The sequence below is a fragment of the Cydia pomonella genome, chromosome 4 (genome assembly GCF_033807575.1).
Source record: "Cydia pomonella isolate Wapato2018A chromosome 4, ilCydPomo1, whole genome shotgun sequence".
Classification (NCBI taxonomy): Eukaryota; Metazoa; Arthropoda; class Insecta; order Lepidoptera; family Tortricidae; genus Cydia; species Cydia pomonella.
This window is the reverse complement of record NC_084706.1, coordinates 17,735,457-17,759,937: the sequence shown is the minus strand read 5'-3', so window position 1 is coordinate 17,759,937 and position 24,481 is coordinate 17,735,457. Positions and strand designations below refer to the sequence as shown.

The window sequence follows — 24,481 nt, the reverse complement described above, 5'->3', positions numbered from 1 at the left end:
AAATTTTAATTTTTTCAAGTGAACCCTAGAAATCTGTCTCGCCGCGTTAGTATCTAGCCGCGCGACGTCGGTGCTCGGTGGTTGTCATCCTCAGACCGCTTGTATTTGGCATTATTTTTATGAAACCTCTGTCGTGCTTCATATCGAACCGCTCGTTTTTTCGTACTTTTAACGTTGTTTTGCTACTTTCCCCTTCTTAAAAAACATAGGTATATAGCATAACGTAACCCCGTAACCTTAGAACATTTGTTAAATGTCTTCCTTTAATATTCTTGTTATATTTGTTAATAAATAAAGATATACGTACCTTTCTGACAATTTATGTTTACATGCTGAGTTTGGAGTCGTGATCCTTAATGGTTAAAAATGTGTTAAAATGAAGATCATAAAAAAAATCCCACCTTGAGGGCCCGAATATATGAAACTTATGGAGCCAGGAGTATACATATTTTTTACGATTTTCATATTGGTCCCATGGGAAATCTTGTTCAGTACAGTATGGCCATCTACATACATTTTTGACATTCGGGATCAGGACCCCAAAATCGCCCAGTGTAGATATACTCGCGCGTAAATTAAGTTTGTCTCGTTCAATTCCGATCAGGCACTCCTTTGGCCCCGTACCATGCTTACCGCATAATGTATGTTGTCAATGCAGAGGAAATCGCTGCCGGCCTGAGACTTCTTCTTCTTCCTAGCGTTGTCCCGACATATGGCCACGGCTCACGGGAGCCTGGGGTCCGCTCGACAACTAATCCCAAGATTTGGCGTAGGCACTAGTTTTTTTTAAAGTGACTGTCATCTGACCTTCCAATCCTTAAAAACTTTGGGCCTTGTTGGGATTAGTCCGGTTTCCACACGATGTTTTCCTTCACCGAAAGCGACTGGTAAATATCAAATGATATTTCGTACATAAGTTCCGAAAAACTTATTGGTGCGAGCCGGAGTTTGAGCCCGCGATCTCCGGATTGAAAGTCGCACGCTATTACCGCTAGGTCACTAGCGCTTCACTGCCGTCCTTAGACATACATAGGAAAACTTTGCCATGACACTTTTTCTGACATTAACATAAGGCTTCATTTTACGTCGTCGTGTTCGTGGGCTCTTCACTCAGGCTCAAGAAGCTTAGATTTAGACAGGCTGGATTACATGTCATGTAGAACGAAAATTTGGGGTGGGAAAATATGATCCCGAGTGACGATTCTCATATTTTCCGGCTATTTCAGCAAATCATTCCACAGAAATTGACAGAGCATATGGTATAAGTACGTACCTACCTGTATTAATGGTTCTTATTTTGTATTCTAATACGTGTTTCCAGTCTGTCTATAAGGTAGGTATTTTGTGTTTTAATGAGAGAGAGACAGACAGGACAAGTCAAATTAAATCTTATGTTAATGTCAGGAAAGAAATGTACGCTATGTAATTTACAACTCATTAGTAAAGCCACATCTAGAATATTTAATTGAGATCTGGGGTTGCGCGGCAAGCACTCACTTGAATAAGTTGCAAACATCGCAAAATAAGCTACTAAAGGTATTATTTGGATATGACTATTATACTTCAACAAGAAAAATTTACGAAGAACTAAAAATTATGCATATTAAACAAATTTACGTTTTTAAAACCTGTATTGGTCTATAAAATTTTACATAAGAAACTGCATACAAAACTTTCATTTACATATAAGCAGAATAAATATAATCATCGAAATAAACATAGCTTAAAGTTACACTTCCATAGAACAAATTACGGAAAACGAAGTATTTTAAACGAAGGTGCAAAATTGTACAACAAATTGACGCCGAGTATTAAAAATAGTCCTTCGTTCAAAATATTCAAAAATAAACTGAAACGGTATGTTGTTGAAAATATTTCGCTTAAATAGTTAAATACATATAACAATTGCAAATATGTAAAAAAAAAGGCAAATCAGCCTATTAGCTTGAACGAATATTTTCAAATAAAAAACTGCTTGGTATACCACGTTAACTAAAAAAAAAAAAAACTTATACTGCTCCTAAAATACTTTTACATTAAGAAGCATGACATATTTTGATCTAAAACTATTAATTCTTGGATACTCGCAGAGTTATGCATGTTGTTGTTACGCTACCCACTCTTAATTAGTTAATATTGTACAGTTTTTGCATCGCACGGCCGCGGGTGCGCTACGAATACCAACCTTACTCCTATTCAAATAAGTATATATGCGAATTTACTCGTGTTTCCGAGGGATGCAAAAACATACACACCACGTCATTGTATAGCATTAAGTTAAATTTAAATTCTCATTTTAAGTGAATAATGTATATTCTTATAAGAATAAAATGTCTTAAACCATAAAACTGACAATGACAAAGTTTCTAAAGAAGGTAACAATTTTATGACCAGCAATGAAAAGCCCTTATAGGGATTCGAACCCAGGACCTCCAGCTTTGTAGGCAGGCTAGGGCTAGGCTAGGCTAGGCTAGGAGAGCTAGCAGGGCAGACTACTAGGAAGGATATTTTTTCAAAACATGCTAAGAAATATTGTCTTTACGTTCGTATTAATACATTAATAGGTTGCATAATACCGTGTTGTGCGCGCCGGCAATAGACCGCGAACCAAGAACAGATTTCCATGACCAATCGCCTCCCTGGCGAAAACTCGTATGATGAACCCTCGTGGACTTCAGCTGCTGCTCCGTTGTTGGTGGGTTGAGGAATGGCAGCCACCTTTTTATGGTAGTAATAACAAAATCATGAAACATTGCATGTAGCATTCCATCAGGCATTTCAAATAAATCAAATAAACGGATTATGCAATTTACACATTACGCATACTTTGCGGATATAAAGTGGTAAGGCGCGTATTTTTTACATGTTCATGTCGGTGGTGGCGGTCTTTTCACCGCGATACAATCGGCTGACTGTTTTTATTATTATTTAAAACTGCATCTAAACTATCATCTGACAAAGTATCAGCCGGGAGGCGATGACTGATGATATATGCTCCTGGCCCGCGGTCTACAATGGATTTTCATTCAACATTGCCAACAGGGGCGGCAGGCCTGAAAAGTGACTAAAGCGCGCCTGACGGGCCAAGCAGTAAACTGAAATTTTAGTTTATTACTGATGTTTTAGGTTGTATTCCACTAAAGCACTATACGTATTCGTACTCGTACTTGGGCCGGGATATGTACGATTATTACCGCCTTTGTGTTCATTGTGTTAAAAAGCCCCTATTTTCGGGCCGTCGTTGTTGGTACTACATATTATTCGAGGAATATCTGGATTTTAGACATATGTGGCAAACACGTAGGTTATCGAACAATAGCAGATAGGTAACAGCGCGATTATTGACACGTGATGAATTGAAATACCTGTCTCACTGCGCTGCACGGTACAAACTCAAAGCTGAATACATAATAGACGACCAACGTACAGGTAAAAAGACAATTTATTATTGACTTTGCTAGATAGACTTTGGTAGAAATACTTTTAGGAATTTATACTAATAAAGTTTCTTCAAAACTTTGTACGAAATGTCATTCGTTATTTACCAACCGCTTTTCGATGAAGAAACACATCGTGAGGAAACCGGAGTAATCTCTCCAATAATGCGTAGTTTCCTCTGTGGATAGAAAGAGTAGCTACCACAAGAGCCGTGTAACGTATAGGAACACTTTTATGTTAAATTAAAATAAAAAATATGACTTTGCTTATCCGCGATAACGTGCAAGTAATATTTTTTGTTTTAAGTAATATGTATTTCCGCAAAGTAACGCCTGATTCTATTCATTGTTTAAAGAGATTTTTAAATGTAATGTAATATTGTGTGTGTAACGTTTCAGGAAGCTATTCTCCTAGAGATGCAAAGTACATTCATTTACTAAATTATTCCGAAAATAACAAGGCTAACAAATACTCAGTATTAATTTACATTTAATCAGCGATTCGTTATTAGTGCTCAATTACTCACATTCCTTTGATGTTCATATGTGATCATTAAGAAAAGATTTAGTAGTAGGTATTTTCAATTATAGCAAGCAATATTGCGAGCGGCACGCGAATTCAATTATCGGAATACATACATCTATTAATTTATCGGGCTACGCTAACGATTGTAGGTAGTTATTTACATTTACTTTCTGTTTGGAAGCTAGCCAAGTAGCCACAAACAAATCATCGTTCCAATTAACGGTTTTGATAAACGAAATTCATCCGGTAACGTCAATAGATGCATCAGAACAGAAGGTACATAACTTTTCACGCCACTGTTCGGAAATGTGACAATAGATGGTCTCCAGCTTGTTTTTACCAAGCTGGAAAGTACGCAATAGCTGTAGCACCTAAACCACCACTACTAAAATTTTTCATTATTATCATCATCTGTAATTGGTGATCACACGTATGGGTTTGATGAAAAAGATTTTTTGAGTTTCAGTTCTAAGTATGGGGAACCCCCAAAATTTATTGTTTTTTTTTCTATTTTTGTGTTAAAATCTTAATGCGGTTCATAGAATACATCTACTTACCAAGTTTGAACAGTATAGCTCTTATGGGCTCGGAAAAAGTGACTGTGACATAAACGGACAGACAGACGGATATGACGAATCTATAAGGGTTCCGTTTTTTGCCATTTGGCTACGGAACCCTAAAAAAAGAAACGCCAAAACCATTCAGTTCACACTTAAGACGTTTTTACTTCTTATGGCTGTTTCTGGTTTTTTAAGCAAAAAACGCTTCTAAGTTCAGAGTCTGTTTGAAGCAAACAAGAGAAAAACGCCTCTTAAAAGTGATAAATAAGGAAAAAAGGCGGGATCGGAAAATACTTACTGAATTGGATAGTGTACATTGTGTTTGACAAAAAAATATAAGAAACACGTATCTACGCTATAAAAATGAGTTCTTCGAGTTCTTCTAGTGAAGAAAATATAAATGTTCCTGGCAACAATACATTGCTTTCTTTCAACAGTTGTCCTCACGCCAATATAAATATTAATTTCTATTAAAGTACTTACAGTTATGCAAATGATTTCTTATTTCCTCGCGTCGTAGTAGTCGTGAACAGCACTATGTAATTAGGCATTATTAGTTTAAACGCCCCCATACATTTAGGTCGGCGCGGCGTTCGTTAAGGGGAATGGAAACGACCGCTTTTCCATACAAACGTAATCCCCATTTTCCTCTCTATTCAATCTCGTACCTTACTTAGGCAACTCAGCAAGCTTCGTTGCCTAAACACGGTACTCGACTGAAAAGCTCCCTATTATATCACGATTGTATAACATACTATTTTATTTGTCAAAATAAAGATTCAATTTAGAATGGAACGGGAGACCTTTTTATAGGAGGAGACCTCTGGGCGGCTACATCAAGGGGGTCCCCAACGCCAATGACCTTCGATCTGAATCCCTTAGTTTTCTAATGTTTTTTGTAGCTTATCATATTAACAGCAACGGCTGTAGGCAATATAGAATCCCATATTTACTTCAAAGTTCACTGTCTTCGAGATATTTGGCATCAAAGTTGAACAAGTTTAGGCCAAAAAACTGGTTTACTGGCCATCACTTTTGAGTTAATTAGTTTAAAATTAAAATCTCTGACCAGTTTTTAGAGACGTCAAGGACGAACCCAAATGTGTAGATTTCGTACATGTAAAATCCTTCACAGCAATCTATAGTAACGAAAAAAGTGATTTTTAGACAATGTTTAAAAAATATATAAATAATAAGTGTTCATTTCTTTCAAAATCCGGCAGACCAGAATGGAGATAAAAGATTGAAGAACCGGTAGCCGTTTGTCTTATAATTCTATCTATAGTGCAAATGTAGGAGTAACGACTCAAAACTAGTCAAAAAAATTTGAGTAAAAATGTATTAATGTCATTTTACTCATTGGGTAACGTATTTAAACTTTCTTTGATAGGTATATCTATTATGTCTAAAGAATAATCGTCTGTAACCTTAACTAAATTACACCTTGTATATGGCTAGAAATTTATAAAAACTTTTCTTTCAGTGTATATGCATTGTGCAAGCTGATTAATTTTTTCATCCATGTTCTTTTGTTTCCATGCTGTGGTTAATTTTAGTTATTCCTGTAATAGCACGTGTTGGTCGCTCGTCTATGCGTTGAAATCGCGGTTTAATCGGGTATTCTCCAGGGAACGGCTGTCGATCTATTTCTGTGACGAGGGGCGTATTATTGTTATATTGCTCGAACGCACCCGAAGAAGACGCCTGTCACTTATACCGTTGAACGCATATCTAGCATTCTACCTATTATCGTTACACTTTTAAAAAGGTAGTAGGCGTAAATGCTCACCGAAGTACCTATGTTCCTAAACAGTCCGGTTCTCAGCCGTTTTACTCCTAACCTAACGTTGACTATATATTTCCTTGTCGAGATTGGTTAGAGATTGACCTAGCTCTATTACAATTAATAATAGTTTTCATTCAATATCTAAAATGTATTTTTCACATCCAGATCGGCAAGAACAAACATGAACTGTTTAAACTCTCGACATGAACTTCACGAGTTCGACCCGATTGAACCCAGTGCGCCGTTTTACTATCCACCTTCACCGCCGCCGTACAACCCAGAATATATATACGGAGTTATCGAATGCCAGCCGGCAAGTTTGAACTCCGCGTATGAATACTATGAATGGGGTGTGTGCTCGCAGACATATGTCGAGAGCACATGTACCGAGGACGGAGGCGGGTGGGGGCGCGCGCGCCGCTCGCTCTACGAAGGCGTCAACTGCATGCCGGTGAGTGAGACGAATTGTGCTCCGCGCGCAGCACGCCGGGCTATGCCGCGCTTACTTTGTGATTTACTATTCCTAATTGTTTTCGCAGTTAGGCATCTTAATACATGCTACACATGCTAGTTTGTGAAACTAATCCGAATACAAGTGCTTGCATATGCAACAAGAACACCCTTAACCCAGATAACCCTGAAACTATTTACAGTCACAGATTTTTATAATAATTTAGTATGGTGTTATTTACTGTTCTTAAGTAACGATAAAAATCATGAAAAAAATCAAAGTCACCTGGGAAATCCGGAAAATGGGTGGTGTTATAACACCTGGTAGGAATATGCACTACTATAGAAAGTACTGGAAGGAAGGATAAAGGGTTGGCATAAGAAAAATAAAATATAACGTTTATTATTATACGTATAATCATAATCAGTATAAACAACACTTTATATACTCACACCGCAGTATGATACGCCAAAAAACAAGTTTTGGGATGTAAATAAATCACACATTTCTTACACATAAAATTAGTTTTCTTTTTGCAGACTTTGCATGTCAGTTGAACGTCTTTGTATCGAACGATATGGTCCAGTCTGTCAAATCGAGACGTTTCACTGTGAGTAGTGGGGAGGTCCACGCTTATAATTTTTTTTATAGGTCTCTAATAAACCCCTTGCAACAACTCTTCTGAAAGAGAGATAATCGTGGTTGACTAGATTTGAATTGAAAAGTCCCTCTTTCAGTTTTTTTGAAGGCAGAGGACATTTCCATGTTCTGTTTCCCGAAATGTACCTGTTGCTTTCAGGTTTCTGTTACTTAGTTCATGAAATAGAGGTACGGAGGAAAAAAATGTCAAAATATAAGTGGAAATATAGATTTGGTTGAAGGGATTGCAGAGCATCGGCGAATTGTAGAATTACGCTCACACCTAAACCAAACTGTTTGTAATCTGAAGGTACCATGGCAGATTTTCCAGCTGCAGGGAGATTGGTGACGTTGGTTTCTTGTGTAACCTGCTCGCTGCATCTGCGTTTAGCTAAGTGAGACAATGGTGTATTATCTTCCTCATCTGAAGAAGACTCACTGTAAATGACCTCAGCTTCAGCTCTCAGCTGCGAACCCGGAAGGTTGTGCAAATTCACAATGTTTTCGTCTCCCAAATCCTCGTAAGTTATATTTCCATTTGCTTTATCCGGGGGAAAAATAGCGATAACACTTGGTAAATGTGTGTTATCGTCGCCTTTCTCCAACTCTTCTATTATTTCAGTAAGCTTCAATGGTTTTCTTGGCCGTAACCTAAAATGTTATACAAAAATATGTTAGATATACTACCAGGTGTTATAACACCTCTGCTATTTGACCAATAAAAAAATACTGCAGTATGTCATTACAAACGTCAATATATTACTATATAAATAGCTAATAGTCATATGATAAATAATACATACCAAAAATACAACAATATACAAAGATTTGTTAAAAACAGCTTACCTTTTACCAGACATATTGAATCGAAATAAAACTGCTGCTATAAAACACAATTTATGCTTCAAAGTAACTATATTTGTTTACCACGTCAGCACACAATTTAACTTCAGTAAGCACTGAATCAGACAACCGCAGAATAACTTTAAAAATATCATCTTGAAAATTCAAAACTTGAGGGTACTTTTTAATCAATTTGAGCGGTGTTATAACACCTAGTCGGGCTAAGTGGGTTAAGCGGGATTTTGTGTTATTATTTTTATTTGCCGATTAATACCTTGGATGAAAAGGGAAGTTTGTCCGGAATGTTTCAGGCGTCCTTACCTACTGCAATCTATTTCCGGGCGCGGGCGTCGGCCCTACTCGATTAAGCGCCGCTCATTTTGATCTAAAACATGCGCGAGCTCGGCCGCGAAGGCTCGGTAGTAGCGGCCACCATCGCGACTTTGCACAGTCGTTCCGCAAGTGACGGCAAGCACAGAGCTTCCAAGCTCCGAGCTTCAAGCGTGCAGAGTTGCAATAGTGGCTTACGGTCTGAAAGGGACGACTTGCGACGCGTGTCGGGGTGCAGCGAGCGGCCTCTGTCGACCGCGTCGGAGGCCTCGGAGCGCGACTCTGCATCCGTTCAATCTAGCGAGGAGCCGCCCCCGAACGAGAGTACGTAATTATTATGCGTGGACGATGCACTGACGTAGCGTATGACTGGAACGCGGCCAAACTCTAAAATAGAGTTACGCCGGTGACTCGTACAGAGTGCTTGTCGCGCAGTGTCGCTTGCACGGAGCCTCATGTCCGACCGCGAGTACTTGACGGAGCCCTTCGACGAGGACGAGGAGCGTGCGGCGGCGGGCTACGTGCACCCCGCCGTGCGCTCCTACATGTACTCGCCCATGGGTTAGTGCGCATCGTTCATGAGGCTCTCAGCGACTTGCTCGGTTTTTACTGACTCCTATCTCGTGACAGGCGGCGACTCGGATAGCCCCGACGAAGCAACAGTGAAATGCACGGCGTGGCCGGACGGAACGATACCCGCGCGCGCCAATTCCAGCGACACCGAGTCCACCTCGTCGGCCGACGACGATTCCGACTTACAAGATTTCGAAGTTCGAAGCGCCGAAGCTAATTATCGAACGCTAACACCTAGTAGAAGGCGGCTAGACAACTCGACACGTCGAGACGATAATTTCAAATGGATGCCACCAGAAAATATGTCAGATATTGTCGAGCCGACTTCAATGGAATCGCGAACGGAAGAGCATCAGGCGTCGGGTAGCTTAGACAGGCGAAGGCGAGTTCCCGCCGACCGCAATGACCGTGACCGTAAAACTAGGTCATCGATGTCCACCAAGCCGCCACAGCACCCTTCCAGCGTTCGCGCGTCCCCACGCCCGCGTCGCTCGCGCGTTGAGGAAACGCCTCCTGAGCTCCAAAGGCGATGGAATTCGTACGAGCACTTCCGATGGGGCCCTAGCCCTGACGGCGGGCCCGGCGGATGGTGGCCGCCCATGTGCTGGTGCCACGGACCACCCGCTCCGCCGCCCTGCTGCATGCACGACCGCTCTTGGCCCTCACACCCTTCTCTTCCTCCAGTACCGTCAAGGACGTATAAGGTGTGTAAGTATTGACATAGCTAATGATATTTACACAGTTTCGTTATTAGTGATATCTGCATTATCTCTGGCCTACTTTAAAAGTAGGTAATGAGTTTCACGCTTCATTGCAGAGATGACATGACACTGAAAGTTAATTCAATTGAAATTGTTACAGAAGCGTTAGTTGGTGTATGTACATAAAATACTGTGTTGCATAATGTGATGTTAGTTTATTTATAACTAACTTTCGTTAGATGATTCGCTGTTTTAAAAACACACGTGGACCGAATGCTTTTGTTGATTATACCATGTTAACCAAAGTTATGAGTATGATCAATTGAAGGTAAGATAAATCTATAAATAATAACCCCCTTATTCATAATCGTCTACTAAAGTTGACAAGCCGCTAATAATCGTTTGTCCCTTTCCGACGTACTGATATGATGGAAAGGGACAAACGATTATTAGCGGCTTGTCAACTTTAGTAGACGTTTATGAATAAGGGGGTAAATGATTAATTAAGATTAAGTAAGTTTATCACGCAAGTACGTTATTGAGAGGACCATTTCTATAAAAAAGCGGCCAAGTGCGAGTCGGACTCGCCCATGAAGGGTTCCGTACCATTTATGACGTATTAAAAAAAAACTACTTACTAGATCTGATTCAAACCAATTTTCGTTGGAAGTTTGCATGGTAATGTATATCATATATTTTTTTTAGATTTTTTATTCTGTTATTTTAGAAGTTACAGGGGGGGGGGGGGGGGCACACTTTTTACCACTTTGGAAGTTTCTCTCGCGCAAACTATTCAGTTTAGAAAAAAAATGATATTAGAAACCTCAATATCATTTTTAAAGACCTATCCATAGATACCCCACACGTATGGGTTTGATGAAAAAAGATTTTTTGAGTTTCAGTTCTAAGTATGGGGAACCCCCAAAATTTATTGTTTTTTTTTTCTATTTTTGTGTAAACATCATAATGCATCTACTTACCAAGTTTGAACAGTATAGCTTTTATAGTTTCGGAAAAAAGTGGCTGTGACAGAATCGGACAGACAGACGGACATGACGAATCTATAAGGGTTCCGTTTTTTGGCATTTGACTACGGAACCCTGAAAAACTGGTAATGTAGAATTATGCCTAAGTAGTATAAACATTTTTTTTCCGTAAATAAAAGATGCAAGCTGTATATTATTCAACCGAAATGGGAATGTGGTTCGAAAGTATCATTAGCACGGATATTTGTTCCTGAGTCATGGGTGTTTTCTATGTATTTAAGTATTTATATCGTTGTCTAAGTACCAACAACACAAGCCGTATTGAGCTTACTGTGGGACTTTAGTCAATTTGTGGAATAATGTCCTATAATATTTTTATTTTATTTTTTAATATTATTCTCAATTTATTTTCCGTGTACCAGGTGATGATACAGACAGATGATAGACATGACGATACGATTTCTAACAATGCATTTGTATTTTAACTAAATATTTAAAGTAATTTAATATTTTTATTTTGTCCTTGTCTTATTGTTAGATTAGAACGTTATCACTTTCTTAAAAAAATAAAAACAACTACCGAACAACGTTATTTTCTACGAGAACATTTATGACATTGGCAAAATCATCATTAATTTAATGGAAGCGTTTAATGAAGTAGAAAGTCAAACGACATATGTGTTCAATGCCATTCTAATTGCGGTTTCATATTCTGTGACATTCAGTTCTACGTAGCTATCTAATCTGAAATAAGCACAGCAACCAGGGAAAGACGGCATGTTAATGTCACAGATGTGACGCAAAATGAGTAATTAGTGATTTAGAATAAACGGGTAATGGAAATAGCTAATTAATTAGGTAAAAAAGGGGTCTATATATGTTTTTTGTTAGTGTCTTTCAAAATGTACAGTCATTTCCAGGCTATGCGAATATTGCAAATGTTTTTAAGTAGTAAAATTTGTTAAAAAAACATATGTTACAACTATTACAACTTATTTTAGGAAAATACGTGAATGACGTAAATATGAATATATTAGCTATGTGCACGACTGTCACGCAACCTAGGGTCCGCAAGTCTAGGGGAAAACGTCAATTCACTACATCTTATAAAACGACTCCAAAACTAAAAACTACTGAATGGATTTTCATACGACTTTCATCTATCAATAGAGTGATTCTTAAGGAAGGCTTATAATTTGGTAAGGCTTTGTGTAAATTGGTTGAAATATAACGATGGTGTGTGAAAAAATTACGCTGGCTAGGAGCTTTAATCGAAAACGCTGCCTAATCCGTTTGAGCTATAACAACACAATGTATGGTGGGGTTGTTTCTCATTCATAGGTCTACAAAAAAATCCATGATGTTAAATGTCTATCTTTTAAGGATAACTTACTATACCCTTCTTAACTTCTAGAAAAAGATCACGTAATATATGGCAAAGCTATTTACATGGATACATTATGAACAATTATCAAATTAAATACGTTAGTTATATTAAGCATTTCATACAAATTACAATGGTCCCTTACATTTTAAATGAATATTGCAGGAGAAATCGTAAATCAAAGTTTCATTTCGAGCCATATAACTTGTACGAAATGTTAAAGACGCTATCCACAGTTAGTTCAAATTATTACTACTTTATGCGCTAGGATCGCTTTACTTACCCCCACCACGCACTTTGCATGGTCCCAATACGTCGTTCTTATTATTTAAATACTCGAGTATTGCCTATTGTATTGTATTGTATTGTAGTTCGGGCGATTTTCCGCAACTCGACGACTGGCGCCTATTTTGCGTGACAAGGGGGGGTGGAGGGTTGGCTACTCTTGCCAGCCCAACTCCTCGAGGAATCCTATCAAACCTTTGATGTTGAGTAGGACCTCAGGGAGGTCTCTCGGGGATCCGAGATGTTTTGCCCTGTATGGGGCCACTCCGCTGCATTCCAGCACCACGTGAGAGGCTGTTTCTTCTGTCTCCATGCATCCTCGGCATAAGGGACTGTCTGTGACACCTGTTATGAAAAGATGTTTGTTAAATAGTCCATGACCTGTTATGACACTGGTTACCATACTCAGTCGGACCTTCCCTAGTTGAAGGAGCGCCCTTGTGAGCTTTCCGTTGATGCCAGGCATGGCTTCTTTTGCCTGTCTGCATCCAGTCTGATTCAGCCAGTGTTCTGTGTGTACCCGAGTATTACCTATATGATATATAGATTTCTTAATAGATAGCTACATATTTTTACGAAAGGTTAAAACAAAACCACCCGTAGTATTATCAAAGGATGTTTTTGAATAACTATGGATTAAATATCGCCTAACATAATCTAATCTATTGCAGAATGACGCCGAAGACCGCGTACGCCGCCTCGAGGCGGACAAGGAGAGCCTACACCTGCAAGTGCAGGTGTTGTCAGAGCAGGTGTCAGCACAGAGTGACAAGATGGCCGACTTAGAGCGTGCACTGTTGGACGCCCGGCAACGACTGGACGACGCCGAGCAGAGGTTGCAAAAGGTAGGTGCAGTGGTAGAATATTAATAAGCGTACACAGGTGTTGTCAGAGCAGGTATCGGCGCATAGCGACAGGCGGGTTGATCTAGAGCACGCTCTGATGCTAGATGACAAGCATGCAACAGTCAGATGACGCTAAGAGCTAACTTTTGATTCGGTCAAGGAGTTGTAGGCTACCTGCAACGGCAGAACCAGTGTCGGCGCAGAATAAAGACATGGCTTTCTTTTACGAACCGAGTTTTCGGATGCCAATGCTAAACAATGATTACAATCATTGTTTATTTTTGATGGCACCAGGCAGAGGTTGAAAAAGTTCGGTAGAAGAATCTAAACCCTCTGCAGTTCCTAAATTATGGGTCGCGACCCAACACTGGGTCGTTCAGTACGGCGAAGCGAAATCAACTCCCACGATAAACTTGCTGCTCCGCTATCCAAGTTACAGTTTTGCAGTTTAGCTTGCTGGGGCACGAGGCGCGAAGCGATTTAGGTACCAATGAGGCGTTAATGATAATCTGATTACGAAGTGAGATAATTTGCTTTGAGGGGTACTAACGTGGTAAATCGGATAACTTTATAAGCGGATACTGATTTAAATTAGGTATTCACTTGTAAAATTATGTCTACGAGTCCGACTCGCCCATGACCATTTTTATTATATCTACAACAGTTACAATATTATTGTAAGGTCAACATGAAAAAAAAACTGACTTCACAAAACATTTTGAAAAGCCATTACAATTTTAACAACCACAGTGCATCTCATCTCATAACAATTAGAATTAGCCCCAAGACTAATACCTACTGGTCGAGGAGTTCCATTTTAGTCTTCTTGTGCAATTCCATTTTACCAAATAGCACTGTTTAAATGCAAATGTTTTAAATGAATTAAATGAAATTTATTTATAAGTTATTTTATAACATTTGCGGAGTTCCCATAATCTCTCATGGAATCCATTATCAGAACTCAACCTTGACTAAAATTTTGCTTAAAACCTAACTTGCTGAACAAACTTAACGAAGAAGACATCGCCAATAGTGAATACGTGTTGTTGAGATACTTATTAAGATGTTCCATTTTGGGCTCCATATGCAGTTCGACTTCATCAAATGGAACTTTTCTGAATGTAAGTACAGATTAAAATACAAAAATCACTATATGTATGCCTATAATAGAGAGATTTGAGGAGTTCCCCTCATGGAAAACATAAAACCTAACTGAGAACTTACCTCTACTCCTTTTGGAATATTGAAATGTGTAAAATAAAATAGTACATTACGATACAAGTGCGAAAAATAGGAAATTCGAAACGAGTGGCGATAAATTAAAACACGACCGAAGGGAGTGTTTTAAATCGACACGAGTTGCGAATTACCTATTCGCACATGTATCGTACAACGTTTTACAGTACATATGGCCCTTTAAATGTTCGACACAGTAACATAATATGCTACTTCTCGCACTAGTGCTATAAAGTAGCCCCATATGTACTGTAAAAAATGTTTTTTTACTAGAAAAACTTTCCACTCTTCACATTCCGTCGCGATCATCGCGAAAGGAGTAAAGGATGTTTACGGTAAACGCTTTAGCATTCAGCTCGGCCTAGATCCCGGAGCTATTGAATAATCATGACCGCGTAGGCAGCCATTCCTGCCGCGAGACCGAGACACCTTACTACATCGCGAATGCTGATTACCCACCACTTACACAGCTGACTGTTTAATAATATATTTATTTAAATTTTGAGGAACTTAAGATGCTAGCTGCCTCGTTGTCATATTTACGTTCTGGTGTTTTCGACAATTACGGATTGCACATTGAAAGATTTGTATAGGGACGCAGAACCTCTGTTAATATCGTTACCCGCTGTATCTGTCTGTAGCCCATGTGCCATTATGGAAAAAAATCTTTATCCTTTAGGAAAATTATTGAGCGGAGAGATTTATTTCTTAAGTATACTACATTTCAAAGCATACCTATAGAAGTAGTGCCAATTACCTATATTAAACAGCAAATTCTCTTACACTACTGGTTTTGCGAGTCGTTCTCGTTCGTTAGTGCACGACACGACACGCACGTAAATTCTCTTGTCATGTATTCACATTAATTGCGCGAAGCAGTCGAGTCGAGCACTTGATTAACAAGTGTATCTTGACCACGAGATCCATAGCAATAATAGCTATGTAGGTGTCATCGGACAGTGTGTTTACGCTTATTCGTCTAGCCTTCGACTCATCAGATCTCGGTTGGTAAGTGACTGTATTGGAATGGAACACAGATGCAAATTGTCCGACGAGGCGGATTGTTCGGGATAAATTCTTTTGTCATTGGCTTCACCAACTGTGCGGTGCGTGTAATGTTGAAAAAGAGAGAAAACTATTTGGAGGCTAATTTGTGTTCATTGATTATTGGGACTTTCAATGATTTGAAATTTCATATATTAAAAACTACATACGGAATACTGAAAAGCGGGTACAGCTATATGAGTACAACTATTATTTGTTATTATGGATATTAAGTGGATCAATTTATGATTAAGATAATAAATAAATATTATAGGACATTGTTACACAAATTGATTAAGTCCCACGGTAAGCTCAATAAGGCTTGTGTCGCGGGTACTTAGAATATAATATATACATATTTATAAAGAATAAATACATAAAAAGATATACACGCATTATTAGGTTAGTAGTAAAACAAATTACGCACTATACGCGCAAACGCAATACAGACGACGATCGACGATGCGGATACTGGAGAGTGGAGAATTCTTTTGTTACCCACTTCTCTAGGTTATTGCGTATTGTGGTACGCTTTCAGTCTGCTGGTTATACAAGATAATTATTAATTCATGCCAAAATAATGACAAACAATTCTTAGACATATTTACCAGGCGATATAAAATAATTTAAATAATGCACTGAGATAAGTTGTGAGCCAATTTTTATTTACTCGATAGATATTCTTAAAATTGCGTCACTAAATAAGGAAATATAGTTCGATAGGTATATATAATACACTTACGTATAGGTTTACGTAAACTAGGTACTTAGGTAAATACATCAAAATTTTCAGACCTGCCTTCACATGAGCATGTTTTAAATTAGATGAAGGACCTGACAGGAGAATACAAATTTCTCTAATATGCATTATGCCTAACTACCTTGCTCACGGTCTCAAAGCACAAACAACGAGGCTCATACAGCTGGCAATTTAATTTGACCCACCCGAGGAACGGCGTGGTCAGCCTATGTCTGCGGAACTAGGGCAAATTGCTATTGAAACTTAATGGGAAAATGTAATTCACTTTAGGAAGTGCAGTCTACTTTTGGTAAAAATTACATTGAATACCTATATTCACTTCAAAGTGTTTATTTGTACTCTTGATGTAACCATACATAAAAAAGCGGCCAAGTGCGAGTCAGACTCGCCCATGAAGGGTTCCGTACCATTTATGACGTATTAAAAAAAACTACTTACTAGATCTCGTTCAAACCAATTTTCGGTGGAAGTTTGCATGGTATAATGTATATCATATATTTTTTTTACATTTTTCATTCTGTTATTTTAGAAGTTACAGGGGGGGGGGGGGCAGATTTTTTCACTTTGGAAGTGTCTCTCGCGCAAACTATTCAGTTTAGAAAAAAATGATATAGAAACCTAAATATCATTTTTGAAGACCTATCCGTAGACACCCCACACGTATGGGTTTGATGAAAAAAATTTTTTTTGTTAAATTTTATGGCGTATTAAAAAAAAACTACTTACTAGATCTCGTTCAAACCAATTTTCGGTGGAAGTTTGCATGGTAATGTATATCATATATTTTTTTTTAGATTTTTCATTCTGTTATTTTAGAAGGTACAGGGGGGGGGACACATTTTCTCACTTTGGAAGTGTCTCTCGCGCAAACTATTCAGTTTAGAAAAAAATGATATTAGAAACCTAAATATCATTTTTGAAGACCTATCCATAGATACCCCACACGTATGGGTTTGATGTGGGGGGGGACACATTTTACACTACGAATTTATTGTTTTTTTTTTTTCTATTTTTGTGTAAAAATCTTAATGCGGTTCATAGAATACATCTACTTACCAAGTTTGAACAGTATAGCTCTTATAGTTTCGGAAAAAAGTGGCTGTGACATAAACGGACAGACAGACGGACATGACGAATCTATAAGGGTTCCGTTTTTTGCCATTTGGCTACGGAACCCTAAAAAAAGGTACCTGTAGTATTGCTATGTCTTATCTCTGGCGCATACGTCACACCTAACGCAGGTGAGGGGTTAGACAGTTGCTCACCGGGCGTTGACAGGAGCAGGGACCGGTCCCCGCTTGAGGTTACTGTGGGGCTTACTCAATTTGTGTAAGAATCTCCAATACTTATTTTATTATTTATCTATACTTACTCTTGCTTTATCAAATTACTCAAATTAGGTTTTTGCTTGATCAAACTAAAAGTCTACAAAGGCATAAACTTATGGATTGATATTTATATTTAAAAAAAAAGAAAGGCTGGGGTGTCCCTGAACAAAAGAGAGAAAATAATTTTCAAAATATGTAATATAACAGGAGTGGTGGTGCGCGTTGGAGCCAAGTCCCGTAGTAACTCTATTCCTAAACTTCTGTCTTTCCTAAGGCCACTACAGTACCTACTGTTTATTTTTAAGGGCGGCTTAAGACTAGCGTATATTTCTGCGCGTATTTTTAGCGTTACGAGCTTACACGCGCGTTACATTTCCCTATATTTGGTCTATACGAGCTTACACGCGCGTACGCGAACGCTCGTATAAAACGCTAGTCTGAAACCGTCTTAAGGCAGCGGCAATGACTTGTCTTGTCTACATAAATATGCGTCAATGAATGGTACTTTTTAATATTTTAGCTTCCAGTGGACTTAATTAATTAGGTGCAATGTATATATGTTATACTTACCTACATTATATTTAGCAATTCGAATGCAAACTTTGCAAATAATACCTTCGAAACAGATGGTAGGATCAACTAGATGTGCTATATCCGTGCACCCGTGAGGGACAGAACATACGCAATGCGCCAAATTAAAAACACGTTTGACGTTATACCAAAAAAAACCTACGTAATTTGGTCGAGTTATTTGTTGCCCACCATAAGCCATCCAAAAATTTACGGTGGGGAATTAAAAAAATGAGACTGACAATGACAACCAATCAAAGCGCTTTCACTGATACTCCTACTGAAAGTTCCATAAGAGCATCTCGTTGGGTGATCTGCCGGCTCTACCATTTCATCTCTATACTTATTGTACCTCTATGCTTCGAGAACACAGGTTTCAGATATGAAACTAATGACTAAAACACTCAGATAAATAGACCACCTATCTTCAACCAAACTCCGACATGTGCATTCTAATAGCTAAATAAGACTGAAAAAATTCCAACTCGAAAGCTATGTTTTATATCACCACCCTCTTCTATAATATTTCTCTATGTACGAGTATTATAGTGTAAACCGATCGATTGATATACATTGCTAGCCGTTCGTTTTCTCGCTCGAAATAATGTTGAGTCATAAACGGGCCTGGAAAACTAATGAAATCGGCAGCCTATACAAAATAATTATACACTCACCTACCCACACGTACCCGCGGCGTGGATTGAATGCCGATCAACTAAGGAAGCCGTTAGAAATAAATGTAACGTCATATAATATAAAATTATTGCTTCTTATTATAAGAAACTGGGTTCTTGATCGCCTGCGAATCCTTCTGAATGTTACATCAGCATTAATAAAATTGTTATGAAGCAAGATCGCGCCGCAAACAAAAGCTCATTGAATAGCATAGCAGTAAAGCAATTGAAATGTTAGTTCATGTCTGATTTAAATTTCAATGTAGGTATTATAAGTTTTTTACAGACATATTGTTTACTGGTAGGGCATCATAATCTGTTACATTTATTCTGAATTCACAATGCATGTTTTCCCTTGGGAAGTGCTTATAGGTTTCATGATTTTTCGGGAGTTGCATGAGAGAGAGGTTCGGATCTGGTTGGGAGTAACTTCAGTAATTTCGGGCCTTAGCTGTTAATTTCATACCTACCTGAAAAAATACCATTTTCCTAACATAGTATCTACAAGATAAACATAATAATGTATAATTCTCTTTATGTATTCGGAATAACGAACGAGCAATGAAAACAAGCGTTCTATTTCTATGATCCATTTACGCCTCCCGTCCATGCATCGCGTTAACTATGCCAGATGATTTATTAAACAGGCGAGATATGGCTAAATAAAAGCCGCTATAAAATGTGATTGATAAAGTTCCTGTTTAAGTAGGTCGACGTGTTTACGTATCACGGTGTAGCGGCCTCTGCTTTCGACGAATGTTTTATTTAGATTGCTTTCCGTATATAAGTAGGTACTTATATAATGGTATGGTGGCGTTAGGTACTTATGTAATCGTAGATATAGGTATACCTACCATTTAATGGAAATCTGAGTCTGTGTCAAAACTTGTATCGTGTTGTTTTCTGCCCGCAAAAATATGTGGAAGTGGGATATTTCATTACGTCGAGTAACGAACAAAAAAGACGAAATCGTATCGCATTTTTTATTAAACACACTACCCGTTACCCTCTCTTTTTTCATCAAAAACGAATTAGAAAATTGAATTTACCTACAAGAGTGGCACAGTAAATTAATACTTTTTTTACTATAATACGATTTTAAATTATAAATACTTAATATTGTTCATTTAGATTTTATTAATAATGTTTTAGTATTTCCAAGAAGACTAGAGTTCGTATATTTCTCGCGTTGGTGTGGTGAATAATTTTGTGTATCATTCAGTAGTAAAGTTTGTTTAAAATCCTCGCAATTCTCAAGATTTTACTTTACGAACAATTTTGGAATCTTTCGCTTGTTCTGGTATCAATATTAGCACGATTAGTTATAATTATAATACAACTTTGCACCTCTGTTAAACAAATAACTATCTGCCAACTATATAAGTCATTCAGTTTGAGCTTTGCAAAATGCAGTAGTCGCGTTGGCACTACTTTAAGATTGCCATGCAATGCGCCCCTAACGACCCAACCGTTTATCATAAAACGTCTGTTAGTGGTTGGTAAACGGCACGAATTTTATCGAGAGTGCAGCGTAATAGATCTACCGCGAACTACATTCGACGTGTTGCCTCTCTCTCCTTGTAAATTCGTACGTAAGTGTGACAGGGAGGTAAAAAGTCGAACGCGGTTCGCGGTAGGCTCTCGGATGATGACCTATGTTACATGCGACTGCGAGTTATTATTTCCTTGTCAATTTTGTCAACCGAAAAGCCAAACATTTTGTTTTCAAATGCACGACGCTCAGGTTTCTAGAGTTAAACAGTGTTTTCATTAAAACTGCTGCTGAATATTGTAATAAAGGCAATTAACGATTTCGTATTCATCTCCATCTTCAATGCAGATTTAATGCTAATTTAATCCTTATTGACAATTTTAGGAGCAATACAGCATTCCTAATATTCAGAGGACCCAAATCGTATAAAATGCAATTAATGTCCAAAAAGCCTTTTAGAGGCACTTGCGAGCACTAAAAGGTTTAATGGCGAGATTCGCAAGAGAAAATTGTTAAAAATTCTACCATTTAGGAGTGCTTTAAAAGTAGGTACGAAGTCGTCACACAAAGATAATGACTCTTCAACTTCCCTAAGACTTCTTTAATTCGACTCTGCCTTACGATTTCAGGTGTTCTTTTTAGGTAGGTACCTACGTAAAGCACAGAGCACAATAAGGTAAAGAAAATCTACCTACGTTTACCTATATTATTATTAGAGTACGGTTCAAAACTGATCATTATTCGAAAGTGAAAATTGCGCATCTTTGTGTAAAAACTGGCACTTTTTACGCTACTCACGCATAGTTTTTTTAGTTATTAACTGATTAAATGTAATTATGACTATCGGCTTATAGGATCGTTGATTCATAATGTCTCAATTACACTAATCCGCGCAAAAAATTATTTAGTTTTTTTAATTCGCGCAAACGATAGAAAATGGCGAGCAGAAAAAAAAACTGTCGTGTTTATTTAAACAATTTTAGTCAAGTTATCATCGTTATTCTGAAACCCAATCAATGTAGGTATCGACACAAAAAATACAAGCGATTTTATTGAATCGTCCAGCAATAGCGGTTTAGGTTAGTGGAAATATTTGCCACCCTGAGGCATATGTAAATACATAATATTCAAAACCGACGATTTCAAAAAGCTTAAAAATTTGTAGATTTGCGATCTATTTGTTCTTTTATGTCGGAACGTGTATTTTGGTCATGTAATGTAAGGTTGTCTGTCAGCATCATTATATTTCGAGGAGCATTCACGTCTCCTGAACAAGCAATTAGGCTGCTCATTTTGTGGCGTCCATAGAACTTGGTCCTGTAAGCGTATATTTACAAAAGGTGGGCGTCTAAAACTGCAAAACTGCTTTATATACCAGAAATTTCTGCGTTATATTGCGTCACAGATAGTATTAATTAAATACCTGCTTCGTCTTTCCTCTAGAAATACACTACGAACGGAAATCCATAATGTCCACGGTGAAAGGAAATTTAACGTCAAGCCTTCACATATTTTGTTTTAAATGAAGGGATACTCGTAGTTTGTAGAAAATCTGTATGTCCAAACTTTTTGTATACTGAATATTAATGATTAATCAGAATCACATGTTTTTTCGGTGAAGTGCCGTAACTAAGAAATAAAATTAGAAGGAAATGTCATGGCGCGCGTCGTTAACTCGTACATGACCAGCGTAGGAAATAGCCCATGGATTTCCTCACTTCCAAAAAGAGAGGTCTGTACCCAGATAATGGTACCTACATGTGGCTTTGTGATATATTTATAACTGTATCCTTACCACGAGCTTGGCACTGACTTGACACTGACGTATTCGATAACGTGTGCGTATTAACTTACTTTCTAATGCATCTCGCTCGTACTGGCATATTAGTGCGAGCGAGATGTATAAAAAATCGGCTAAGTGCGAGTCGGACTCGCACAGGAAGGGTTCTGTACCATTATCTATAAAAACGGTCACCCATTCAAGTACTGACCCCGCCCGACGTTGCTCAGTCTCAGTAATAGGGTCCCGTTTGGGTACGGAACCCTGAAAAATAAGTTGCGCAGACGTTGGCCAATATGTCCGTTTCACGTCACGTTAGTGCCAAGCTCTAGCCGTACTGGTAATAGGAGAATATCGAATATATCGATGTAATAGGAAAGAGAATAGGCTCCTAAATAAATTAATTTATATTATTGGATAGTATCCCTCAAATGACTAGTCTTAAGTGCTTCTTCTGTGGGTCTTATCCCACAGCAAGCTCAATACGGCTTGTGGCTCTTATAGGTTCGTTGTAAAATAATAATTTAAAATGTTTTATTCGCATACGACACTTGCATGCGAGGTTCCGTGCGATCAAGTAGAAAAATATGTTTGCCTCCACCGGTACTAAAAATTACCGTTTTTATTTTTTCAGGAAATGCTACAGCGTTCATCGTTAGAGACACAGAAGTTGGAGCTACTGTCGAAGTTGAGTGAAGTCCGGTTGCAAGCGGCGGCTCGAGGCGTGCTCGAGCGGTCGCCACCGCCGCCTGACACCACGCCCGTGGCCCGGCCAGCTCCGCCTAGGGTAACTTACAACCATCGAGAATAAAGTTTTTTTAACGCTGAAAATTAGCTTGGGACGTCGCTGCTTCAATATGTAACGCCTGTTAAATGTACAGTACAGACAATCTTACGAGAATTGGGCTCACTATAAAAATATATCGGAAACTTTTCAGTATTACCTATGTTGTTTCCGCATTTCCGTACCGTACTCTAGAACTCTCGCTGCCTACGACAACGTAAAAATATAATTTACTCGTCAAATACGGTTATTATTAGCTTTCCGCCCCCTTGTAAAGAATTAGCATATGGCCGTCGTGTTGTTTAGGTTCGCATTGAGTACCTATTCAAATGGTTTAAAGGAGTTGCAGAAACTGATCTCACAATAGAACAATGATGCTCTGAATAGATGTGGACCTATAAATATGTCGGTTCGAACACTGCGACTAAAGGGCAATAAGGGCTTAAATTCTTCGTTGACAACGCAGATCCGCTGCGCTACCCACGTCAAAATAAGAAGAATTGAGGCATTATTTGGTACGAGAAGCTGACATCCCCAATTTTTTGTTCCGTTACAATCTATCTTATCGTTGTATTATTGCTGTAATAGTACATTGTGCAACGAGGAGGGTAAATGAAATTTTGGATACGAGGGTGGTAATTCCTGACAGCCGCACGCTGGAGGGAATTAAAGACCCAAGTTTGCAATATTCTTATCCCCGGAGTTACACACAATGTTTTTCATCACACTTACGAAGAAAGAACTTAAGTTTAAGTGAACCTTTAAGTGAAGTGATATTTTAAGTATCAAACATTCGTCCGCCATTTTGTAATTTCTTGGCAGGTGAGGCATCGAAGGCACAGACCTATTCGGCATTCAGCCACGATTGAAAATTATGTAAAAATATTTTAAACTGCTGTTAACTTAATCAAATTAAATAATTTTAAACATAAACAAAAATGTTAAATTATAAACGTCACTATTTTAAAAGTAAAACTTTTATTTTACAATCCATAACTCCCACGGGAGCAAAATAGGCCTTTGTCCTTCAGTATAAATAAGATCTTTTTCGAGCAAGTGTGATGAAAAAAGTAAAACTCATTTACGCTTCTTAGTTTGTATGAATTAGTGACATAATTTAAAAAAGCTATAACTCCCGAGGGAATTATAGTTATTTTTCACAATCTATTATTGCCGCGGGAACAATACAGGCTTTTGTCATTTAGTACACCTGCATGAAATAAGATCTTTTTCGAGAAAGTGTGATGAAAAAGATATTACTTGGTCCCTCGACCCCCGGGTACGCCGTCGTCGTACACTGCGTACATACATTTTGACTGCAAGAATTCTATAGAATGAGACGCAGCACGCAGCGCTCGGAGTCAACAGGAGACCAAGACCTTGCGGCTCAGAGAAAAATTCTGTATCATCATCTCATTTGATGGTTAAGTATCGCGTGATATCCACTGTATTTTTGAACACTCTCAT

At 38.3% G+C, this 24,481-nt stretch overlaps 1 protein-coding gene across 1 annotated transcript in view; it reads left to right on the top strand.

Annotated features, from left to right (window-relative positions):
• The first annotated feature begins 8,483 nt into the window (after positions 1-8,483).
• Positions 8,484-24,481, top strand: part of LOC133517223 (liprin-beta-1-like) — a 36,577-nt gene continuing 20,579 nt past the window's right edge. The window contains exons 1-4 of the mRNA XM_061850436.1: positions 8,484-8,896; positions 9,203-9,849; positions 13,173-13,346; positions 22,865-23,017. Of these exons, the coding sequence (XP_061706420.1) occupies positions 8,635-8,896; positions 9,203-9,849; positions 13,173-13,346; positions 22,865-23,017 (1,236 nt within the window). The 5' untranslated portion in view covers positions 8,484-8,634. The remainder of the gene's footprint in view (positions 8,897-9,202; positions 9,850-13,172; positions 13,347-22,864; positions 23,018-24,481) is intronic.